This window comes from Camellia sinensis, chromosome 15, assembly GCF_055761805.1.
Source record: "Camellia sinensis isolate YWXY chromosome 15, ASM5576180v1, whole genome shotgun sequence".
Taxonomy (NCBI): Eukaryota; Viridiplantae; Streptophyta; class Magnoliopsida; order Ericales; family Theaceae; genus Camellia; species Camellia sinensis.
The window spans coordinates 24,858,019-24,879,029 of NC_138975.1; the positions used below are offsets into that span (position 1 = coordinate 24,858,019).

A 21,011-nucleotide genomic window follows, 5' to 3' on the forward strand; every position below is an offset into this window, starting at 1 on the left:
ACTTAGTTTGAAAAAATAATTCGAGTTTCATTAAAATCATAAATAATTTTCTACTCCTCATCATTTTAAAAAGAGTGGTAATTCATCCCACTAATTTTTGGACCACTAATAATTCTAATGAGCTTTAAAAAAAAAAAAAAAAAAACTCAAGCCAAAACATCATATCACTTTGGTGGGGACCACTGTGCCACATCATTAGTGATGCTATAGAGCTTCCAATTTAGTGTTCTAAAACATTATTCTTTCGAAAATAGAATGAATATCTCAAATTACATTTCTTTTTAATAAATATAAAAGTATTCTAGCAAAATGTAAAATACAAACGGTTCTGCTAAATCACATTATCTTTAGAATTAGCCAGAGTATAATCCCTTCAATGAAATTAATTTCCTCAAGTGAGGAGATTGGTCCTCTCCTTCACAGCTGTCTGATTAAAAACCAATCATGTACCTCCATCACAATCATTATCATTATCATCATTGTCCTAAAAAAAAAAAAAAAAATTGATTCGACCACTAATTTAACATCACTACGTAGACCTCACTATTAATATGATAATTTGACAATTTTTTTTTTTTCTTGCACTATCAACTCATAAAGTTGGGATTAGTGTTACAATTTTAGTGATTTGTATCACCACTGTATTAAAAACCATTGTTCAAAGCAGCTCACACGAGTTGAATTCGTTACACGTGCGACCATTCTTCACTGATTTCAGACATCACTCCCACAAGACCCTCTCTCAGCATTTTCTCTCTCTCTCTCTCTCTCTCTCTTCTTCGTTTGAAGAGATATGTAGAGCATTGTTCGCTATCAAACTCAACTCTGATGATCTCGAACTAGCAGCTTCAAGCGATTCATGTGAGATCCGCATCTCAGTTTGCTTCTGCTGAAGCTGAACTTTCCTTTGCACCAATCATTCAGTAAATCTAGTAAGTTTTTAGGGCTTGATTTTCAAATTCTTACTATTCCTTGATTTGAGCATTTAATTTATCATTTATTGTGCTTTACCTTCTATATATGTCTTCCCTGTTATTGACAAATAGTTATTCTTCAATATCTACTGATTTAAACTTCAGTTTGATTGATAAGAAAGCAGAGAAAACAATCTGTTTGTTTGGAGTTCTTAATAACACTTTTATATTTTTGTATTTTGTTGTATTCAATGAATTTTTAAAAAAATTTTGTACAAATTTTTTATTTTTAAGTGTGTCTAGATTATGTGGATCTAAAAAGTAAAAAAATATATATATATATATATATATTGATTAAAGTGTTTAAAAAATTCATTAAAACCAGAAAAATTAGGGAAAACAAGGCAACAAATTAGAGAAACTGAGTTTTTTTTTTTTTTTTTTTTTTTTTTTTTTCAAGTATCACAGTTTGGTTGATGAGAAAGCAGAGAAAACACTCTGTTTGGTTTGCAATTCTCAAAAACAGTTTTATATTTTTTTATCTTGTTGTATTCAATGATTTTTTTTAAAAAAATTTCGTACAAATTTTATATTTTTAAGTGTATCTAGATTATATGGATCTAAAACGTAAAGAAAATTGATAAAAGTGTTTAAAAAATTCATTAAATTAAAACCAAAAAAATTAGAGAAAGCAAGGCAACAAGTTAGAGAAACTGAGTTTTTTTCAAGTATCAGCTAGAAGTTTGAATTCTTGTGTTTTCTTAGTAACCAAACAGGGCATATTTTTTTGTTTTATAATAAAGGAAGTGGAAAAATTGAGGATATGTTGTTGTACCAAAACTTTTGCAGCGATCATAATGCTAATCCAACAACAATTAGATTCAAGGCCCAAATGCTGCAAACTTAAAATGAGGCATTTTAATTTTTTTTAATATCGTTTTTTTTTTTTTTTGGGATCAACAACAAAAGCTTTATTGATAAAACAAAAAAGAAAAAGAGGATAAGGCATTCTCTTACAATAGGACAATGAGAATACAAACACAAAAATAACCCGTAACAAGCTAAACACGGGTAAAAGTCTACATAGCACACACTGCCACCCCGTCTCTAGCTAACAAAAAAAGTGGAACTCCCTTAAATAATGAGTTCACTGATGTCCAAAAAGAAGATAAGTGACAAACATGATCCCACAAACAGCCCACCTCCCGAAACTTCTCTTCAAACAACCTCTGATTTCGCTCCATCCATAAAACCCAAAAAATTGTGAAGACGGCACAAGACCATAGAATTTTGGCTCTCTTTGATCCTCCAAATGTGCGAAAATCAACTAGAAACATATGCGCACTCCCTTTTGGGGCAACCCGCGTAACATTTCCCAAAGAAAACAATCTATGCCATAAATTTAAAGCTATTGGACAATGCAAGAATAAATGATCCACGGACTCCCCGTTCTTACAACCCAAAATGCACCACTGAGGATTTAGAACACGATTAGGTCTCCTTTTCTGCAATGTATCATTTGTCAAAATGCCTCTATGAACCAAGGCCTACATGAACACCTTTACCTTTAAGGGAGCACAAGCGTTCCAAACTCTTTTGCAAAAGGGAAACTGCGGAGCTTGAGGATGACCAATGATGAAATTAAAAAAAGACTTACAAGAAAATATTCCGGACGAATGAAGAGCCCAAACCCTCTTATCCTCCAAAAGAGGAGATAAAGAAAAATGATCAATTCTGGATAATAAAGAAATCAACTGCGAAGCCTCCCTATCATTAAGATTTCTAGAAAAATCAAAATTCCAGGAGATTGGAGCCAAAAGTGAGTAAGCCATGGAAGCAATTGAAGAATTATGGGAACGAGCCACTCGATATAGATGCGGGAAATCGGCAGCAAAAGAAGATTGATCCATCCAAACATCCTCCCAAAACCGAACAATTTCCCCATTGCCCACCCTTACAGAAACATGTCGGGACCAACATGTGAAAATTTGAGAAATTGACTTCCAAGGAGCACGACAGCTACCCCTCAACCCCACTCGTGAATCCCCACCATTGTCTTGAATCCCATATTTGCTTTTTATAACCGAATGCCATAGTGAATTAATCTCAAGTAGAAATCTCCATAACCACTTGCCAAGAAGGGCCAAGTTCCTAGCCACAATATTACCTATAGCCAAACCCCCCTTCTCCTTAGGTAACGACACCATCTCCCAATTCACCAAGTGATCTTTTTTCCCCTCATCCTTACCCTCCCAAAGAAAATCCCGCATCAACTTTTCTATTGACCTTGCCACCTTAACCGGAACCTTAAACAGAGATAAATAATAAATAGGAATTCCACTCAAAACAGTCTTAACCAAAATGTATCTCCCCCTTCGTGATAATAAAGCCTTACTCCATCCTTCCAATCTCTTGCCAATCTTTTCTACCATCGGAGACGAAAAAATTTCACTCCTAGGATTACCCCCCAATGGAAGACCTAAATACTTAAACGGAAGTGCCTCTATACCACATCCTAAAAGAGACGCCCTATTCTGAAGTTGATCTTACTGCATATTAATTCCCACCACGCTACTTTTTCCTAAATTAATCTTGAGCCCCGAAAGCAGCCCAAAAATCCTCAAAACCGAATAAAGATTAACTAGCTGATTTTCATCCCCTGAAGAAAAAAATATAGTATCATCCGCATATTGTAAATGAGTTACACTAACTCTATCCCTCCCCACCTCCAATCCCTCAAAAAGACCTGTTTCTTTAGCTCTATCGACCATCCTGCCCAATACATCAGCCACCAAGATAAAAAGAAAGGGCGAGAGTGGGTCCCCTTGTCGAAGCCCCCGCGAAACCCTAAAGCATTCCCCTTGTTTATCATTAACTATGACTGACATATTGCAAGTTGACAAACAACCCCTAATCCAAGATCTCCACCGTTCACCATATCCTTTCTTGTCCATTACAAAATTCAAAAACTGCCAATCCACATGGTCATATGCCTTTTCAAAATCTATCTTAAAAATAAGACCCACACTCCCTGAACTCCTATAATCCTCCACAACTTCATTTGCCACTAAGGCAACATCTAAATTTTGTCTTCTTTTTACAAAAGCCCCCTGCGCTCTAGACACAGTATCCCCTAAAGACACCCTTAGTCGTTTTAATTTTTTTTAATATTGTTGTGGAATGTTTTATTTAAAATTATTTTTTCCAGTTTTTTAGGATGTAAAATTACTAATTAAATGTTTATACTCAAGTTTTGCTAACAAATCCCTTTGCAATTGATAGTATAGCTAATCCATTTCTAATTTGGTTGATCTTAAGTAAGATTTTTATGTCCAAATGATTTTAATTTTGTGGAATTAAATAGGAAGCTAAAAACATCTTTGTACATTTGAAATTGTTCATAGATGGAAAATAAATGAAATAGTAGGGGCCTTCAAGGTCTTTTTTATCCATAGCTTTTTTATTGGGGCATGAATCTCTCCATGATGTGTAATGTAGATTCTGTTTTTATTTTTTGTTTTTGTTGTTGTGGCACAAGTTGACTCCTTTTGACTTTTAAGGAACTTCGATGTTTTTGGGCTTTGTTTATTAAGTTGTAGTGCCTTCTTTAGCCACACACAAAAATAAGATATAAATTTTACGGGCCTAAACTATTCCTGTAAAAGATTGGCGGCCTTCCCAAATTAGGGGCCTAAAAGAAAAGGTATTGTTGGCTTTATATAAAACCGGCCTTGATTAGAGTTTAATGACTGATTTTGACTAGTGCATAATGTAGAAACAGTGACAAATGAATTATTTGTTTTATCCTGTAGTTGAAGTGACTAATGGAAGAAGGTGATAACAGAGGAGATTTGCTAGGAAATGTAGTGAGACCATCGTCATTGAGGACAAGCGGCAACTTGAAGATCACTTTGTCAGGAAAATCGACTCCCAGGGGTTCTCCTCCTTTTCGAAGATTGAACTCTAGCCGGACTCCTCGAAGAGAAGGCAGAAGTAGTGGAAGTAGCGCTCAGTGGTTTCGGAGTAACCGTTTAGTGCTTTGGTTGTTGTTAATCACTCTTTGGGCTTATGCTGGATTCTACGTGCAGTCCAGGTGGGCACATGGGGAGAGGAAGGAAGGTTTTTTTGGCCGTGGAAGCAAACCAAATGATGGAAATTCTGACTCTGAAGAGATTCACAGTCGGGGCATGATTGCAAATGACACCTCTTTGGAAGTTAAAACTGGAAATGATAAAAACCAGTCCACTTCGAAGAATATAGATGTGGTTTTAGCAAAAAAGGAGAATGTTGTTCCATCTCGTAGAATTGTAAAGAAGAAGAGTAAGAGATCAGGACGTGGTTCACGTAGTAAGACACATGGCAAGCAGAAAGCAACAGCAGATGTCAAGGCCACTGAGATTGAGGAGCAAGAACCGGAAATCCCTAAGCGAAATACTTCTTATGGATTGCTTGTTGGTCCGTTTGGCTCAACAGAGGATAGAATTTTGGAATGGAGTCCTGAGAAGCGATCAGGATCCTGTGACAGGAGGGCAGAGTTTGCACGACGTGTTTGGTCGAGGAAGTTTTTGTTGATATTCCATGAGCTTTCGATGACTGGAGCTCCACTTTCGATGATGGAGTTGGCAACAGAGCTTTTGAGCTGTGGGGCCACAGTTTCTGCTGTAGTTGTCAGCAAAAAGGGTGGATTGATGCCAGAGCTTGTTAGGAGAAGGATCAAGATACTTGATGATAGATCAAATCTCAGCTTCAAAACTGCGATGAAGGCAGATCTTGTCATTGCAGGATCAGCAGTCTGTTCATCATGGATCGGTGAGAGCTTTTTCCAACAGTATGCTAATAGTGTTCATTAGAGTTAAAGGTGATTAAATTATTCTTCAATGTTAACTTGTTTGCTTCTTATGGCTTCCATTCCCTGAACAAACTGCATGACCTGAGTTATTATGAAAACCTAAGCAACACGGACACGGACACGGACACGTACACGTACACACAACATGACATGACACCGACATGTTGATTTTCAAAAAAATACAAGGCATGACACGCTTGGAACGTTAAAATTTTATATTTTTACAAATTTATTACATGTCCTGTTATATATATGAATAATTTATTCAAACATACTAAAAATTAGGTAACATAACACATCTTTTACATTAAAAAGTGTAACTTAAACAGCAAGATATCAAATTTTTTTTTTTTTTTTGGAACAACAACAAATGACTTTATTGAAACAAAAGGTGAAAACAAATGGAGGACAAGAAGTTCTCGTACAAAGTCAAGAAATCAAAGCTAAAAACCGAAGAAACGAAAACTAAAACATAAACATAAAACAATCAACCACTAAGTATGGCAAACAGCGGCCTAATCCCTAGAAATCAAAAACAGGGTATGTCCTTGAAAGGGGGAGACACACAAGCCTAAACTAATGCCAGATGTCTCGCCCTTTCCCACAAAAGTTCCTTCTCCTGCTTCTTTCTCATTAAAAATCTTATCATTTCTTTCCAACCAAATGATCCAGAAAATAGCAAAAACAATGCAAGACCACAATGTTTTGGCTTTCCTACTGCTTCCAAACCCGCTGTAGAAAACTATCAGCATATGCGTACACTCCCGCGGAGCAACCCACTGTACATCACAAAGACCAAAGAGTCGCTTCCATAATGCAAAACAATAACATAAATAACCCATTGTATTGTGAGAATATATCTTGTATATATTGTATATTAGGAATTAGGCAATTTCCTTTTCTTTGTATTTTCTTTTTCTGTCATAGATTAGGGCTATATAATTGATGCACTCTTTGTAAACCAAACACACAATTTAATATACAGAAATTCTTCAGAAACTTACATGGTATCAGAGCTGTTCTCTGATCCGAAACCCTAGAGCCGTCTCCATTGCTCCCTTGTTCGTGATTATGCCTTGTCTTAGTCAACCCATCTGGATTTCTTCTCTGTTTGTGCTATTTGGTAGTCACACCCATCCAACGGTTCGACCCATCTAGTCATTGGCTCCCCACAGCTCGTTTTCTCTCTCTGGCTCTCCTTCGTGGTCAACCCATCTGGTTTCTAGCTCTGAAAACCCTAACAGAAGTCACAATCGTTGTGCGACCCGAGATTTCACATCTCTGTCTTCTTCATCGCGACTGTCGCGATCTAATTCTGACCATCATCAGACTCGCGATTTTTGTTTCTGGTTCACGATTGCTACTGTACTCTGTCTTAGACAAGTCGCGAACCACCTCTGGCCCTCGTCTTTGGGTTTGCTCTCTAGTTCAACTTTGGATTTGGTTCTCAGCTTTTGTGGTGTGCTTGCTAAGTATTCTTGGTTTGCTGGTTGTTTCATTCTGACCCCGAGATTTTCTGGTATTTACAATCTGACCCTTCTGAGTTCTCATCATGTCTGAAGACAAAAGTCATGCCATTAGTTGTCGTCTAACTGGTTCCAATTACACATATTGGGCCAGTGTTATGAAAATTTTTCTCGTCGGCCGTAAAAAGTGGAGTTATGTTTCTGGTTCAGTCCCTTGTCCATCTGAATCCAAGAAATTGGGATATGAGGCTGCATGTGATGCTTGGGATTCTAATAATGCCCAGATTCTGACTTGGTTCCATAATTCTGTGGAAGATCGCATTGGCATGATGTTATATTCCACGGCAAAGGAGGTGTGGGCGTATTTACTCAGTGTCTATCAGCAGTCCAACTTTGCCAAACGCTATGAGTTGGAGTTCGCTATTTAGAATGCTCGTCAGAGGGATAAATCTATTCAGGATTTTTATGTTGAGATGACGGGTCTCTAGGATCAACTTGCTCTTATGGAACCTCCTCGTCTTACAGCTCTCGATGCTTATGTGCAATTTAGGGAGGAGGGTCGTTTGGTGCAATTCTTAACGGCTCTCTCTCCTCAGTACGAGGCTATCCGTGGTGGCATCCTTCACTGTTCTCCTCTTCCTTCTGTGGATGCTATTGTTCGTGAGCTTCTTTCCGAAGAAACCCGTCTCAAGATGGCCAGTCAGACCGTGTCTCCTTCAGTCTTCTTAGCACAGCCACCCCTATTGGCAACTCCATCTGCTTCTCAGCCTCAATCTTCTGCCAAGCCCAAAAAGGGGCCCTTAGGATCAGATGAGTGTGCTTTCTGCTATCAAAAGGGTCATTGGAAGTACAACTGTCCCAAGAAGAGCCGTCAGTCTGCTCAGCCGTCTCAGCCACAATTCCGAGGTCCTACTCCGAGTACTTTTCGCCCTCCTGCTGCTTATACTGCATCTACTCCGGCTTCTGATCCTGACTTGGCTTTCTTAAGTGCCCAGATTGCCCAGCTTCAGCATCTCTGGTCTACCTCTCAATCATCTTCCTCTGCTCTCACCTCTCTTCATTTAGGTTTGCTTGGGTCCTTTTCAGGTATTCCTCTTCTATCTAGCTTTTTGATTCTGGTGCCTCTCATCATATGACTTCCCACCTTTCTTTACTCCAAAACTGTATTCCTCCTCCCGTTCCTATTACTATTAATACTGCTAATGGGTTTGGTATATCTGTCCCATCTACTGGGCCTGTTTTACCCTCTGCCTTGTCTGCTGTTACTATTCCCTCTGTTCTTTATGTTCCTCAACTGTCTGTTAGCTTGCTTTCTATTAGTCAGCTTGATGCTTCTAGTTTTGATGTTATCTTTTCTTCTTCTGTCTGTTGTGTGCAGGATCGGGTGTCCAAGAAGCAGATTGGGACCGGTCGTAGAGTTAGAGATCTTTATGTGGTGGAAAGCCTACATCTTCCTCTATCTACCTCCCCATTGCCCTTTCATCTTTTCAGTTAGATTTTCAGTTGAGTCAGTTTTATTTATGGCATTCTCGTTTAGGTCATTTGTCTGTTGATGCTTGCGGTCTTTAGCTCAGTCAGGATTATTAGGTAAAGTTTCTCCTAGTCAAATTAATGAGTGTCGAGGATGTAAACTTGCTAAAATGACAGCATTACCTTTTAATAACAGTACTTCTATTTCTGCTTTCCCTTTTTCTCTTGTCCATACTGATGTCTGGGGCCCTTCTCCTGTTCTCACTAAAGGGGGTTCTGCGTACTATGTATCATTTGTTGATGATTGTACCCGCTATACATGGGTTTATCTTATGGCTCATAAATCTGACTTCTACCAGATATATTGTACCTTTCAATCTATGATCACTACACAGTTTGGGGCTACAATTAAAATACTCCGATCTGACTTGGGTGGGAAATATTTTAAAACTGAATTCTGTGAGTATTTAGCAAAATTGGGCACCATTCACCAAACCTCTTGTGCTGATACTCCTGTCCAAAATGGTCGTGTTGAGCGTAAACATCGTCATCTCCTTGAGACAGCTTGATCACTCCTCTCTGCCTTTGTTCCGGCACCATTTTGGGGTGAGGTAGTTCTTACCGCCGCTTTCCTCCTTAATCGTATGTCGACTCCCCTACTCTCTGGTCAATCCCCTTATAAGGCTCTGTATTCCCAACCTCCCAATTATTCCCTCTTGCGTGTCTTTGGGTCTGCTTATTTTGTCCTCCTTCGCCGTAAGGATCGAACCAAACTTAGTGTCCGGTCTGTCTTGTGTGTCTTTTTGGGTTACAGTCTTACTCAGAAAGGCTACCGCTGTTACGACCCTGACTCTCGTCACCTCTATGTCTCCCGTCATGTTGCCTTTCTCGAACGTCTGTCTTACTTTCAGCTTCCCCCTCTCACTGCTCCCGTTTCCAAAGAGGATTTGGTTCACATTGACCCATTTCTTTCTGAGGTCCCATCAGATGAGTATATCACCACTGTTCCTCCTAAAGTCATTCCTACTTCTCCGTCTATGTCACCTATGGCTCCTTCTTCTCCTTCGGCTGTTTCTTTCCCTTCGTTGTTGGTCTATTCTCGTCGCAAGGCTCACCTACCACCAGTTGTCTCTCCACCACCAGTTGTCTCTCCACTACCAGTTGTCTCTACTCCTGTTGCTGCTCCTTCTGCTTCTGACAACTCTGATCCTGCTGCACACCGCTATCCTCTTCGTGAGCGTCATCCTCCAAACAGGTTGGGTTGGTCTAATACATGTTTTTCTGCTTCCTATCGTACTTTTTTGACTGCTATTCACTCTTTTTCAGAACCCCAGTCTTACAAGGAGGCTTGTCAGGATCCTAATTGGGTTCAAGCTATGGAGGATGAGTTGTTTGCCTTACAGAAGACTAACACTTGGGAGTTGGTTCCTTTGCCTGCTGGCAAGAATCTGGTTGGTTGCAAATGGATCTATAAAGTCGAGACTCATTCTGATAGTTCTCTCGAGTGCTACAAAACTCGCTTGGTTGCTAAGGGTTTCTCACAGGAGTATGGTATTGATTATAAGGAGACCTTTGCCCCTATTGCCAAGATGACTATTGTTCGTATCTTGATTTCTGTTGCTGCTGTTCGACATTGGCCTCTCTATCAGATGGATGTTAAGAATGCTTTTTTTAACTGGTAACTCATTGAAGAGGTCTACATGCGTCCTCCCTCTGGTCTTCTCTACTCTTCTGGGAAGGTTTGTCGTCTTCGGTGTGCTCTGTATGGTTTGATGCAGTCTCCTCGTGCTTGGTATGATCGCTTTCAGACTGCCATTACCGAGCTTGGATTTCATTCTTCTGCTTTGTTTCTCAGATATACCTCGGCTGGTTTTGTTGCTCTCTTACTTTATGTGGATGATATGATCACTGGTTCTGACCTTTCTGCTATCTCTGAGATCAAGCAACATCTCTTCCGCACCTTCGAAATGAACGATCTGGGTCCATTACGGTATTTTCTTGGTATTGAGGTTGCCTCTTCTCGAAAAGGCTATTTTTTGTCTCAGGCCAAGTATGCTAATGAGGTTATTCACCGTGCCGGTCTTACTGATACTAAGGTTTTTGATACACCTATTGAGCTTAATGTGAAGCTCAACTCTACTAATGGTGTCCCTCTGGATGATCCCACGGTCAATCGCGAGCTGATGGGTTGTTTAGTTTATTTGACTGTCACTCGTCCTGATCTTGCTTATGCTGTTCATGTGGTTAGTTAGTTCGTTTCTGCTTCTCGCTCTACTCATTGGGCTGCTTTGGTTCGTATTCTTCGCTATCTCCGGGGTACCATCTTTCAGGGCTTGCTATTGTCATCTACTTTCTCTTTAGACTTGGTGGCCTATGCTGATTCTGATTGGGCTGGTGATGTTACTGATCGCAAGTCCACCTCTGGTTTCTGTATGTTTCTTGGCGATTCCTTGATCTCTTGGAAAAGCAAGAAACAAACTGTTGTTACTCGCTCTATTGCCGAAGCTGAGTACCGTGCTATGGCTCATGCTACTGCTGAGCTTGTTTGGCTTCGTTGTCTTCTCTCTGATTTAGGTGTACCTTAGTCATCTCCGACCTCCCTCTATTGTGACAACCGCAGTGCTATTCAGGTTGCTCACAATACTGTCTTTCATGAACGGACGAAACACATTGAGATTGATTGTCACTTTGTCCGACAACATCTTCACTCTGGCTCTATCTCACTTTCTTTTGTCTCCTCAGCTTTGCAACTTGCGGACTTCTTCACTAAGACTCACCCTACCGCTCGGTTTCAGTTTCTTCTTAGCAAACTCTTAGTGTTTTCTGCTAAAACACCTTGAGTTTGAGTAGGGGTGTAAGAATATATATTGTATATATTGTATATTAGGAATTAGGCAATTTCCTTTTCTTTGTATTTCCTTTTTCTGTCATAGATTAGGGTTATATAATTGATGCACTCTTTGTAAACCAAACACACAATTTAATATATAGAAATTCTTCAGAAACCTACATGTATATCACAACAACATTCTAAATAATGCCAAACAGTTATAGAACATTGTATTACATATAACGTATTCGTCTTACAAAAAATATCAAAACATATTTAGAATGCATAAGTTGTGTTTTGAAGAATGAAGGGGTAGGGTTCATCATAAAGGATTTATTTAGAGAGTTTAGAAAGTGTCGTCAAAGTGTCTACGAAATGACGCTAAAGTGTCCGATATTATGAATTTGTTTTTTTCATTAAGACATGTTGAAGAAGTGTCGGACATGCCGTTAGGAGTGTCCAAAGAGTTTCGTGCCAGACGTGACATGCTTCCTCCGTAGAAATGTTCGTGCTTCTTAGATGAAAACTATATATGTGTCATAGTCTCAGATGAGAATTATATCTATGTAAATTTTGTTGAATGAGTCGTATGATGGGAAGCAGCTTGTGGGGTAATTGATCAATCTCGGGTGTGAAAATTATCCAGTTAAGTTCGCCATGGCCCCCTACTCCCTAGAGTATACACGGTGAATTAATGTAACAAAAAACTATGTGGCTATTGCTGGGTTAAATTTAGTGATTAAAGGTCTGCTTATGCATTTGGCTGCCTCAAGTCAGAACCAGAAAAATCTTTGAGTTTGCTGGTTGATCATCAAATGTAAGATGTGCATTCATACATAAAGGTTCCCTAGTGTCCCAGATGTAAAGGCAATGAAGCATGGATACTTCTAGAAGGGAGTCGTATCCGTATCTAACCAATATTTGATAGTTGAAATTAATTTTCCTTAATTTTGATAATTATCGGTTACAGGTCATGTATCCGAACTATTATAGAATTGATATTATAATAATTTTTCATATTTTTTAAGATAGAAAAAGGAATAGTTTTGCAAATGCAAAATGTTTGAGATCCCAAAAAGAGCTCCCTTAATTTGACCGACAATGATTTAGCATGTCTCAACTTTTGATTTGTCACACTCAATTATATAGGCCCCACTACTACCTTCTTCAAAATTTATTGAATTGATGTATCATTAATTTGTCACATACGTGTTTTGTGTCCCATATCTATATCCATACTTTTTAGAAAATAGGGATAAATAAGAAAATATAATGATATATTAAAATCGGTTTTTAACAATTAAACAAGAAAGTAAATTTGCATACAATACCTTTGTATATCACTTTTTAAATGTGAAAGGAAAAAACACGATGCCAATATGTTTTGGTTTGATATCGAAAATGAAATTTTATAGGATCCACTACCCAAAAAAAAAAAAGACAGAAAGAAAGAAAAGAAAAGAAAAATGAAAAAGTCAACTGACTACTAGCTCTTAAATTAATACCAAATTCCTAAAATTGTTCTCACTTTTTGAGTTTTCTGAATATCACAATAAAAAAATTATACTCTCTTCTTATTTTTTATTTTTTATGAACGTTTCTTGGCCATGCTCGTATATTACTTTTTAAGGTTTTGTTGTATCACCATATCCTAATCCTATATCTGTATCCATGCTTCAGAGTGTAATAGTTATTCCTTTTACCACAAAGTGAAACAAACTTTATGCGAAAGCAAAAACTAAGGCTTTGATAATCATTTCAACTTTTGCATCAATTTACTAAATTCAATACTAATAATTTAAAAGATCAAAATGAATATTTTGCTACCCCCTCGCCTTTTAGGCTAGTGTATTTAACTTGTCATCATTAATGAATGGCTCAGTATCTGGCTTTTGGTGACTAAGTTTTGACAATACATATTTTTGCTTTGTGTGGTTCTGTCCTGGCATAGTTCTTATTGTGCCTTATTTGGGGGATAGTTTTCTTAACTCCATCAAATTTTAGTCATAGACACCAGAAATGACTTTGGAATAGAAAATTTTTTTTTTTTGTAATTTTTATATTTGATAAATACTGTGTGTGTGTGTATTTATTTGTGTTTTTATGACTTTATACTTGATGATATTGTTATGGTTTCAGAACAATATATAGCACATTTTCCGGCTGGTTCAAGTCATATTGCTTGGTGGATTATGGAGAACCGACGGGAATATTTTGATCGGTCAAAACTTATTCTCAACCAAGTGAAAATGCTTGTATTTCTTTCTGAATCACAGTCTAAACAGTGGCAAGCCTGGTGTGCAGAAGAAAACATCAATTTGAATTCTCAGCTTGCTCTGGTTCCACTTTCCGTCAATGATGAACTGGCTTTTGTAGCAGGGATTGCTTGTTCACTAAATACTCCATCGTTTGGCACTGAGAAGATGCTTGAGAAAAGAAGAATATTGAGAAATGCAGTTAGAGAAGAGATGGGGTTGAAAGATAGCGATATGCTCGTGATGACTCTGAGTAGCATAAATGCTGGAAAAGGCCAGCTCTTGCTTCTTGAATCAGCACACATGCTGCTTGAACAAGAATCTTCTAAGTATGATTCTGGTTTTTTTTATAATTTAACTTAAAAAAAAATAAAAATAAAACATGCTTCATATATACAATGAAAATATTTGTACTTGCATGACAACCACCACCTGTGTTGATGACCCTTGACGTTGTGATGTTTGACAGCAATGACAAAATAATAAAATTGGTATCTGAGACTGAGAGTGAAGGAATGCAAGAACAGACTCTTAAAGTTCTTATTGGTTCAGTTGGATCTAAAAGCAATAAGGTGCTTTATGTCAAAGCAATGCTCAGCTTTCTGTCTCAGCATTCAAATCTATCAAAATCAGTGCTCTGGACTCCAACAACTACACGTGTTGCCTCACTTTACTCTGCGGCAGATGTTTATGTCATAAATTCCCAGGTAATGAGTCTTTATGGTTTTAAAATGTCAACATGACATTTGAACTTGTTATCAGTTTTGCACTGAAAGCTTCTTTGTGCTTGCACATATTTTCCATTAATTTATTTAGTAAAAAAACTAAGGAACGTAAATTTTTTGATGTCATGCAAATAATTGCTAACATGTCTTAAATCTTCATTTTGATGTTCAAATCTTCATACATATAATAGATCAGCTCAAATCTTCATTTTGATGTTCAAGTGAATCAAATAGCTGTAGTTAGTCTTATTTGATTACTTCATGCAATATGATTTGTTTTTTCATGTTATCCTTTTCTTTCACCACTTCAAGCTTCTTTAAGAGACTGTGTGAGTAGAAACATTCAAGGCTTCTTAAGATTAGGGCTGCAAATGAACCGAGCCATTCATAAACAACTCGAGCTTGGCTCATGTAAAGCTCATTCAAACTCAATTTGTTTAGCTAACAAACAAGCTCGAGCCGCATTCTCAAGCTCATTCATTAAACGAGCCCAGTCCAAATATGCTAAAGCTCGGCTCGCTTAGGCTCGCAAACCAAGGTAAAATTAAGATACCCTCATATTTTAAATCATGAAAGTGTGTATTGAGTAGATGTTGGTGTTCATGTCCTACATTCAATTGAATATATATGAATATATATTTTTATTTTACTTTTTATTTTATTTTTTAAAAGATGGGAATTTTTTTCCTTCAAGCAAGTAAGGCATGGTAATTTGCATACCTTGTAGCTTTAATTTTTGCTGGTGAATGAATCTTTTCCCTTGTTGGTACCTGGAAGCAACTCAATGTGCTTAATTATTTGCACACTTTATAGCTTTAATTTTTTTGTGGTGTTGTGCTATGTGTGAAGAATGTTGGTCTCATTTGACTGTCAAAAGAAAGTCACTAGCCCTTATATTCTGCAAAACCTTACTGCTTTCAGTGAAATTGCCAAGCTTTGTAAGTTGCTGTGTTTTGCTTATTGGCATGTGAACCATATCATTTTTCTACATTCTTTATATCTATCTATTCCCTTTCCTACGTTCCTCTTTTAGCACCCTCCTACCACACTCAACCATCTCATTCTTTACTTGTCAAAATAAAAAAACTCAGCCATCTTGTTCTTCATAACATTGTTTTCTTCTTCTAAAGTTCACTTTTGGACCAGATTAACCAACTTTCTTCTCTTATCAATCAGAACTCACGAAATTATGGTATTGTGGCACTTCCAAGCCAATTCAAACAATCAATTTCAAAATAATGTATCCTTTTTTTTTCCTCTCTTAGTCACATTGACATATAAATTAATCTGTTCTTTCAAATTAACTTGACATATAAGTGAAAATAGAATTGATCTTAACTCAAGTAGTGATTCGTATTTTAGTTCTAATGGCATATTCCTCAAGTTTGATTGGATCATTAGAACAAAAGCAAAATCCATTTTACTCCTTGTGATGTGGCCTCAGAGCACTTCACCTCCTTGACATTTAAAAATAGCCAAAAGAATTTTGCACTCCTTGTGATGCTGTCCAATTGATGAAATTTGTGCCACACGTTCTTAATTTGAGATTAGGCATAAAAAATAAAAGAAAAAAGAAGTCAAAGTCAAAATGCAATGTAAAAGGAAAAATATGCACTTTTATTCATCTTCTTCCCCAAAACTCTAACCCTAGCCATCTTCTTCCCCAAAGACCTAACCCTAAAAATCCGAAAGGACAAACTTAGCAAAAGCCCAAATCTACAACTAACATACTCCATCTTGATATGCCAATTCAAGGACACCAATATCAATAATTATAATAAAAATCATACATAGATATACATACACATGACACACTTAACCCCATATTGATATGTGGATTGACAAAAAAACCCAAGTCAAAGAATAACTACAATCCAAATCAGATATACAATAATAAAAACATAAAATGTAAACATCTATCTACTACTTTAAACACAGAAGAGGTTCCCATGTTTTCTGTACTTTAGGTTTCCAAAACTACTCATCAGCAATTTGTTAAATCCCAAATCAAACCTACTCAATCATCCTTATAGGGAAAATTATTAGGTAGTTCTGGAGTAACCATGTAGCATTGTCTATGTGGTGGTGCCGCAAATGAGGACCTGCAAATCACACTAGGTGGGTCGTCCCTTGTTTTCTAACTACCTAAAAAGGAAACAAAACAACAACTTCAAGTAACCTAGAAACGAATTCTCTACTATGAAATGCTTTATAAAGATTAATTTCAAGAGTTGCTTATTAGGCGGCCACTAATCACTTGGTAGATTTCTTGCCACTAAATTCGGTGTCTGCTTCTCCATGTGCTGTGCAGGTGTCTTTATGCCTCTGTTGGGGCTTTCTAGTCTTCAGGCTTAATTTCTATGTTTAAACAATATGTAAACCTAAAATATAGCATTTTATTTCATAAAAACTAAAATATAGCATTTAATGATGTTGCATACTTCATGCCATTAAAACCCTCTAAAAAAGTTTTTTAAAAAAATTATGAGAAACTCTTTATGTGCATTGCACATCTCCTACCACTAGTATTTATAAAGACATGCCCAAGTTGATGTGATGGGGGATGGGATGAATTCAAATCTTGTTAGCCTTGCCTATCTGGTACATGCTCTAGGAGAAAGTGCCAAAAACATTGAGAAATTGATGATGGCACTGGGAACCTTGTTTGGGATCCGCCTGGCAAACCCCTTCTCCCCACCATATATATATATGTGTGTGTGTGTGTGCGCGCGCATGCAGAAAATAGGTTAAAAATGTTAGAAATTAGGTTTTAAAAAGTATGGATATATATTTATTACTGAGGGGATAGAGGTGTTAAGGCCATTTTACATCTTCTGGTAACAGTATTAGTATTGCACTTTAATCCAAAACCACATGAGGCCCTAAGAAAAACCCATGATTATCAAATATGAATCCATTTGATTGTGCTTTTGGATGTCCAACAGAATTCAAAGGCAGAAATCTATTTACTAGATTAGAGTTATTCAAGAGAATTAATTCATAAGAATTCATAGCAATGTGCTGAAGCACAGTTATTTCACGAACCTCAAAAATAAAGATATAATACATAGCAAATAGATCTATGTTGAATTCTGTAAAACAGAATATGAACTCACTGTAAATATTCTATAGAACACAGTTGACAAGTTCATTTATTGAAGCATCCTAATGCATCCAGGTTAAACCTACTATTATTAATGGGATTAGTCTCTTTGTTTATAACTATTCTCTTAAGATTTAAAAATATTGAAATATGTATCAATGTATTTACTTTTCCCTGAAAAGTTCACGCTGTGCTGAAATTTAATTTTATTTGCTGTTGATCTTTACTTCTCCATCCAAATATTACATTAATATTTTGTTGTGCAGGGGCTTGGAGAAACATTTGGGAGAGTGACAATTGAAGCAATGGCATTTGGTCTACCGGTATGGCAACCAACTCAGTTTTTCCTATATATCCTCATGTTTAATAGTCATTGTATCTTTTTGGTTTAGTCCTCACATGACTAACAAAGGTATGTATATGCATGCACAGAGTAAAAATCTCTGCTTATCTTCTGTTCACTTTGATGCATTCGTGTGACAGAAAGAATAGCATCCATTAAATTATGGAGTTCAATTGTAACCCCTGATATCTTTCATTTGCCTAAATTCCTGTCAACTAACAAAGAGCAAAGCACTATTCCTTGCTTTCATCATCAAAATTATGCTCTATTGCATCAACTTTTTTCCTTACTATTTCCTTGCTTCCTTTATATGTGCCCTGCAAAAATGAATATTTTGCTTATCCTAGGAGTTCTTGTCCAATATTGTTGAAGGGGTAGTCAATATTGAAGGTCAAGAAATACCAAATAGTGAAAAATCTTGATACTTCGGCTCAATCATACATACAGTTGATGATGTTACTCATAAATTTAAGGCAAGCTGGGCTAAGTGGAGGAATACTTCAGGTGTTTTGTGTGATCAATGCATACCCACAAGATTAAAAGTAAAACTGTACAAGACATTATACAATCAACCATGCTTTAGGGTATAGAATGCTGTGCAATCAAAAAACAACATATTAGCTCGCTGAATGTAGTTAAGATGAGGATGTTGTGTACTAGAATTAGGAGAGTTAGGGGTTAATGCATTCGTAAAATGGTAGAGGAAGCACCTATTGAAGATCAAAGAGGGAAAATCGATTAAGATGGTTTGAGCATGCACAACGAAGACCCATAAATGCCCTAGTAAAAAAGAGTAGCACTATCCACTCTTAAGGATAATGCTAGGAGGCCAAAATTAACTTGGGTTGAGACAATTGAGAAAGACATGTTATTTTGAGGTTTAACTGGGATTATGGGCCTTGTTAGAACAGAATGGCAATACAAAATTCATGTAACTGATCCCAAGTAGTTGGAAAAAAGGCTTAGTCGGGTTGATCGTTGACAGACTATCTATTTGCACATACCATATGGTAAATGATCCTCTAGGAAGTCGGTATATTGAACTTTCAATAGTAAATATTATTTGCTTTTTCCTGGCTGGTAGTTGCTGTTTGAGCACATGAACTGAACAAATCAAAAAAAGTTCTCTTATTAGCAGCAGGAGTTTTCAATACGTAAATGTGAAAAAAAAAAAAAAAAATGTTCTAGATATACAAATTATTACCCTTTGTAATTAGATGGAAATAAATAAATAAATAAAAAAAATTAAGCTTACATAGGAAGGGTGGCAGCATGATACATGTATGTAACTTGTGCACATATGTAGAATGGCCTGTAGTTAATGGGCCAGTATATGGACTTAATTCAAGATGTGTTGACAATGGTTGTTCAGCATCCAAAATTTGTTGTAATTTGTGTTACATACACGGATTCTTCCCTGGTGTACCTTGCCCACCAGATCTAACAGGGGTAAGGGTGTGCGGCATCTTTCTCAATTTAGATATTTGGATCCTCTAATTTTATATGATATTTGAAGAAGGCGTTTATATTTTCTTAGATTGAAAATCATGTTGGGCATTGCTAATTGAATGCTAATGGAATACTAAAACCTTATGAAAAATATAAAATAATTCTAATTTTTAATTCATCTTTATTCATCGCCTTTTCATCTCCCGTCACATAATAAAAAAAACTCTACTTTTTTCTTAATTTCATATCTTTATCTCTATGTTTCTTTGTTTTTTTCACCGTTCCTGTCCCATTACTTTGATTTCTGTAAAGTGCTCCTCATGAGTTGTACATGTTTGATGTGGCTTCTAACCAGAAAATTGTCACCCAACAATCAATAATTAGGATGACACATTTCTGTATCATCTGATTCTGCCACTTTATTTTGGATTATATAAACTTGTCAAGTGCGTTGACAATCTATAGGAGTACATGTTCTTAGTGGGATGACAAGTGCACCAAATATTTATTTTGGTTGATTATTAAACAATGCCAATTGTTCTAGATGTTGCGTAGAACACAAAAAAAAATGAACAGAATTTGATGGAACTGTTTTAACTGTTTTTTTCCAAATTCGGCACAGGTTCTTGGAACAGATGCTGGTGGCACAAAAGACATAGTTGAGCATAACGTAACTGGTCTCCTTTATCCTCTGGGGCGTCCGGGAGTTCAAGTTCTTTCTGAGAAGATTCAGTTTTTGCTTAAAAACCCTTCAATGAGGCAGGAAATGGGGATGAGAGGAAGGAAAAAGGTAGAGAAGATGTACTTGAAGCGGCACATGTACAAGAAATTTGCAGAGGTTCTATTCAGATGCATGAGAATCAAGTAAGGCCTACTACGAGACATTTTCCATTCTTTTATTGGTTAGGAATTTGTGAGGTTATTGCGAGTATTTGGTTACCGAGTTATATCTTGCCTCATGAAGTGAAATGTTTTAGTTGAATCTGTACAATATTTTGGTGCGAATTTGAAGCTCAGAAAATTAATTCATCAACATTTTTTTTCCCTGGCTGCAAAGTTGTACGAATACAATGCTGTAAAAATATGAATAGCCTCTTTAATCATGGAATAGCAACCCAAAAAAAAAAAAAAAACCTCGTTTTGGTGCCATGGTTGTTTATATGAATAGTTAAATAGATAAAATAAATAAATAAATAAATATAAAAAAATGTATTTCATTTCCTACTGTTGTTTGTATGACCTTGATACAGTCTGATACTTACGTTTTTGCAAGTTAAAAATCTGAAATTGAAACCATTCTTCTTCACACATTCTCAACAACCAAATGCTAGAGAAGCAAAATTTTTGAATTTTGTCATTCAAGAATAAAGAGAGACCATCCAAACATGACTGTTGTAGTGAAATTTTTACAATAAATTCCTCAACTTGATAATTTACACTCATAACTAATAATTTAAATGCAACTTTTGGAGATTCAATACATACCTACAAAATTAATTCCCTCAATTTCCATGATTCTACAGTAGAGATATTGTGAAAAATTTCAATCACTGAAGATGAAGGCCCAAGAGCAACATAAAGTAATGTCGAGGGAGAGAGAGAGAGAG

General features: G+C 36.7%; 1 protein-coding gene across 2 annotated transcripts; it reads left to right on the forward strand.

Annotated features, from left to right (window-relative positions):
* The first annotated feature begins 551 nt into the window (after positions 1-551).
* Positions 552-20,466, forward strand: LOC114304765 (uncharacterized). 2 transcript variants are annotated; one of them, XR_003644148.2, is made up of 7 exons: positions 559-932; positions 4,727-5,723; positions 13,669-14,113; positions 14,254-14,491; positions 14,822-15,047; positions 17,879-17,935; positions 20,027-20,466. XR_003644148.2 is itself a non-coding variant. In XM_028249914.2 (6 exons), exons 2-6 carry the CDS (start codon positions 4,739-4,741, stop codon positions 20,270-20,272), a joined length of 1,971 nt encoding a protein of 656 aa, XP_028105715.1. In that variant the 5' UTR covers positions 552-932; positions 4,727-4,738; the 3' UTR covers positions 20,273-20,466. The 2 variants fall into 2 exon arrangements, 1 of the variants encoding a protein (XP_028105715.1); XM_028249914.2 differs by lacking the exon at positions 14,822-15,047 and having other exon boundaries at positions 552-932.
* Positions 20,467-21,011: the final 545 nt, after the last annotated feature.

Coding starts and splice junctions, on each gene's coding strand:
- LOC114304765 (XM_028249914.2), top strand. CDS start 4,739: ATGGAAGAAGGTGATAACAGAGGAGATTTGCTAGGAAATGTAGTGAGA. Junction 14,492..17,878: donor TTTATGTCATAAATTCCCAG/GTAATGAGTCTT, acceptor TTTGTTGTGCAG/GGGCTTGGAGAAACATTTGG. Junction 17,936..20,026: donor CAATGGCATTTGGTCTACCG/GTATGGCAACCA, acceptor AATTCGGCACAG/GTTCTTGGAACAGATGCTGG.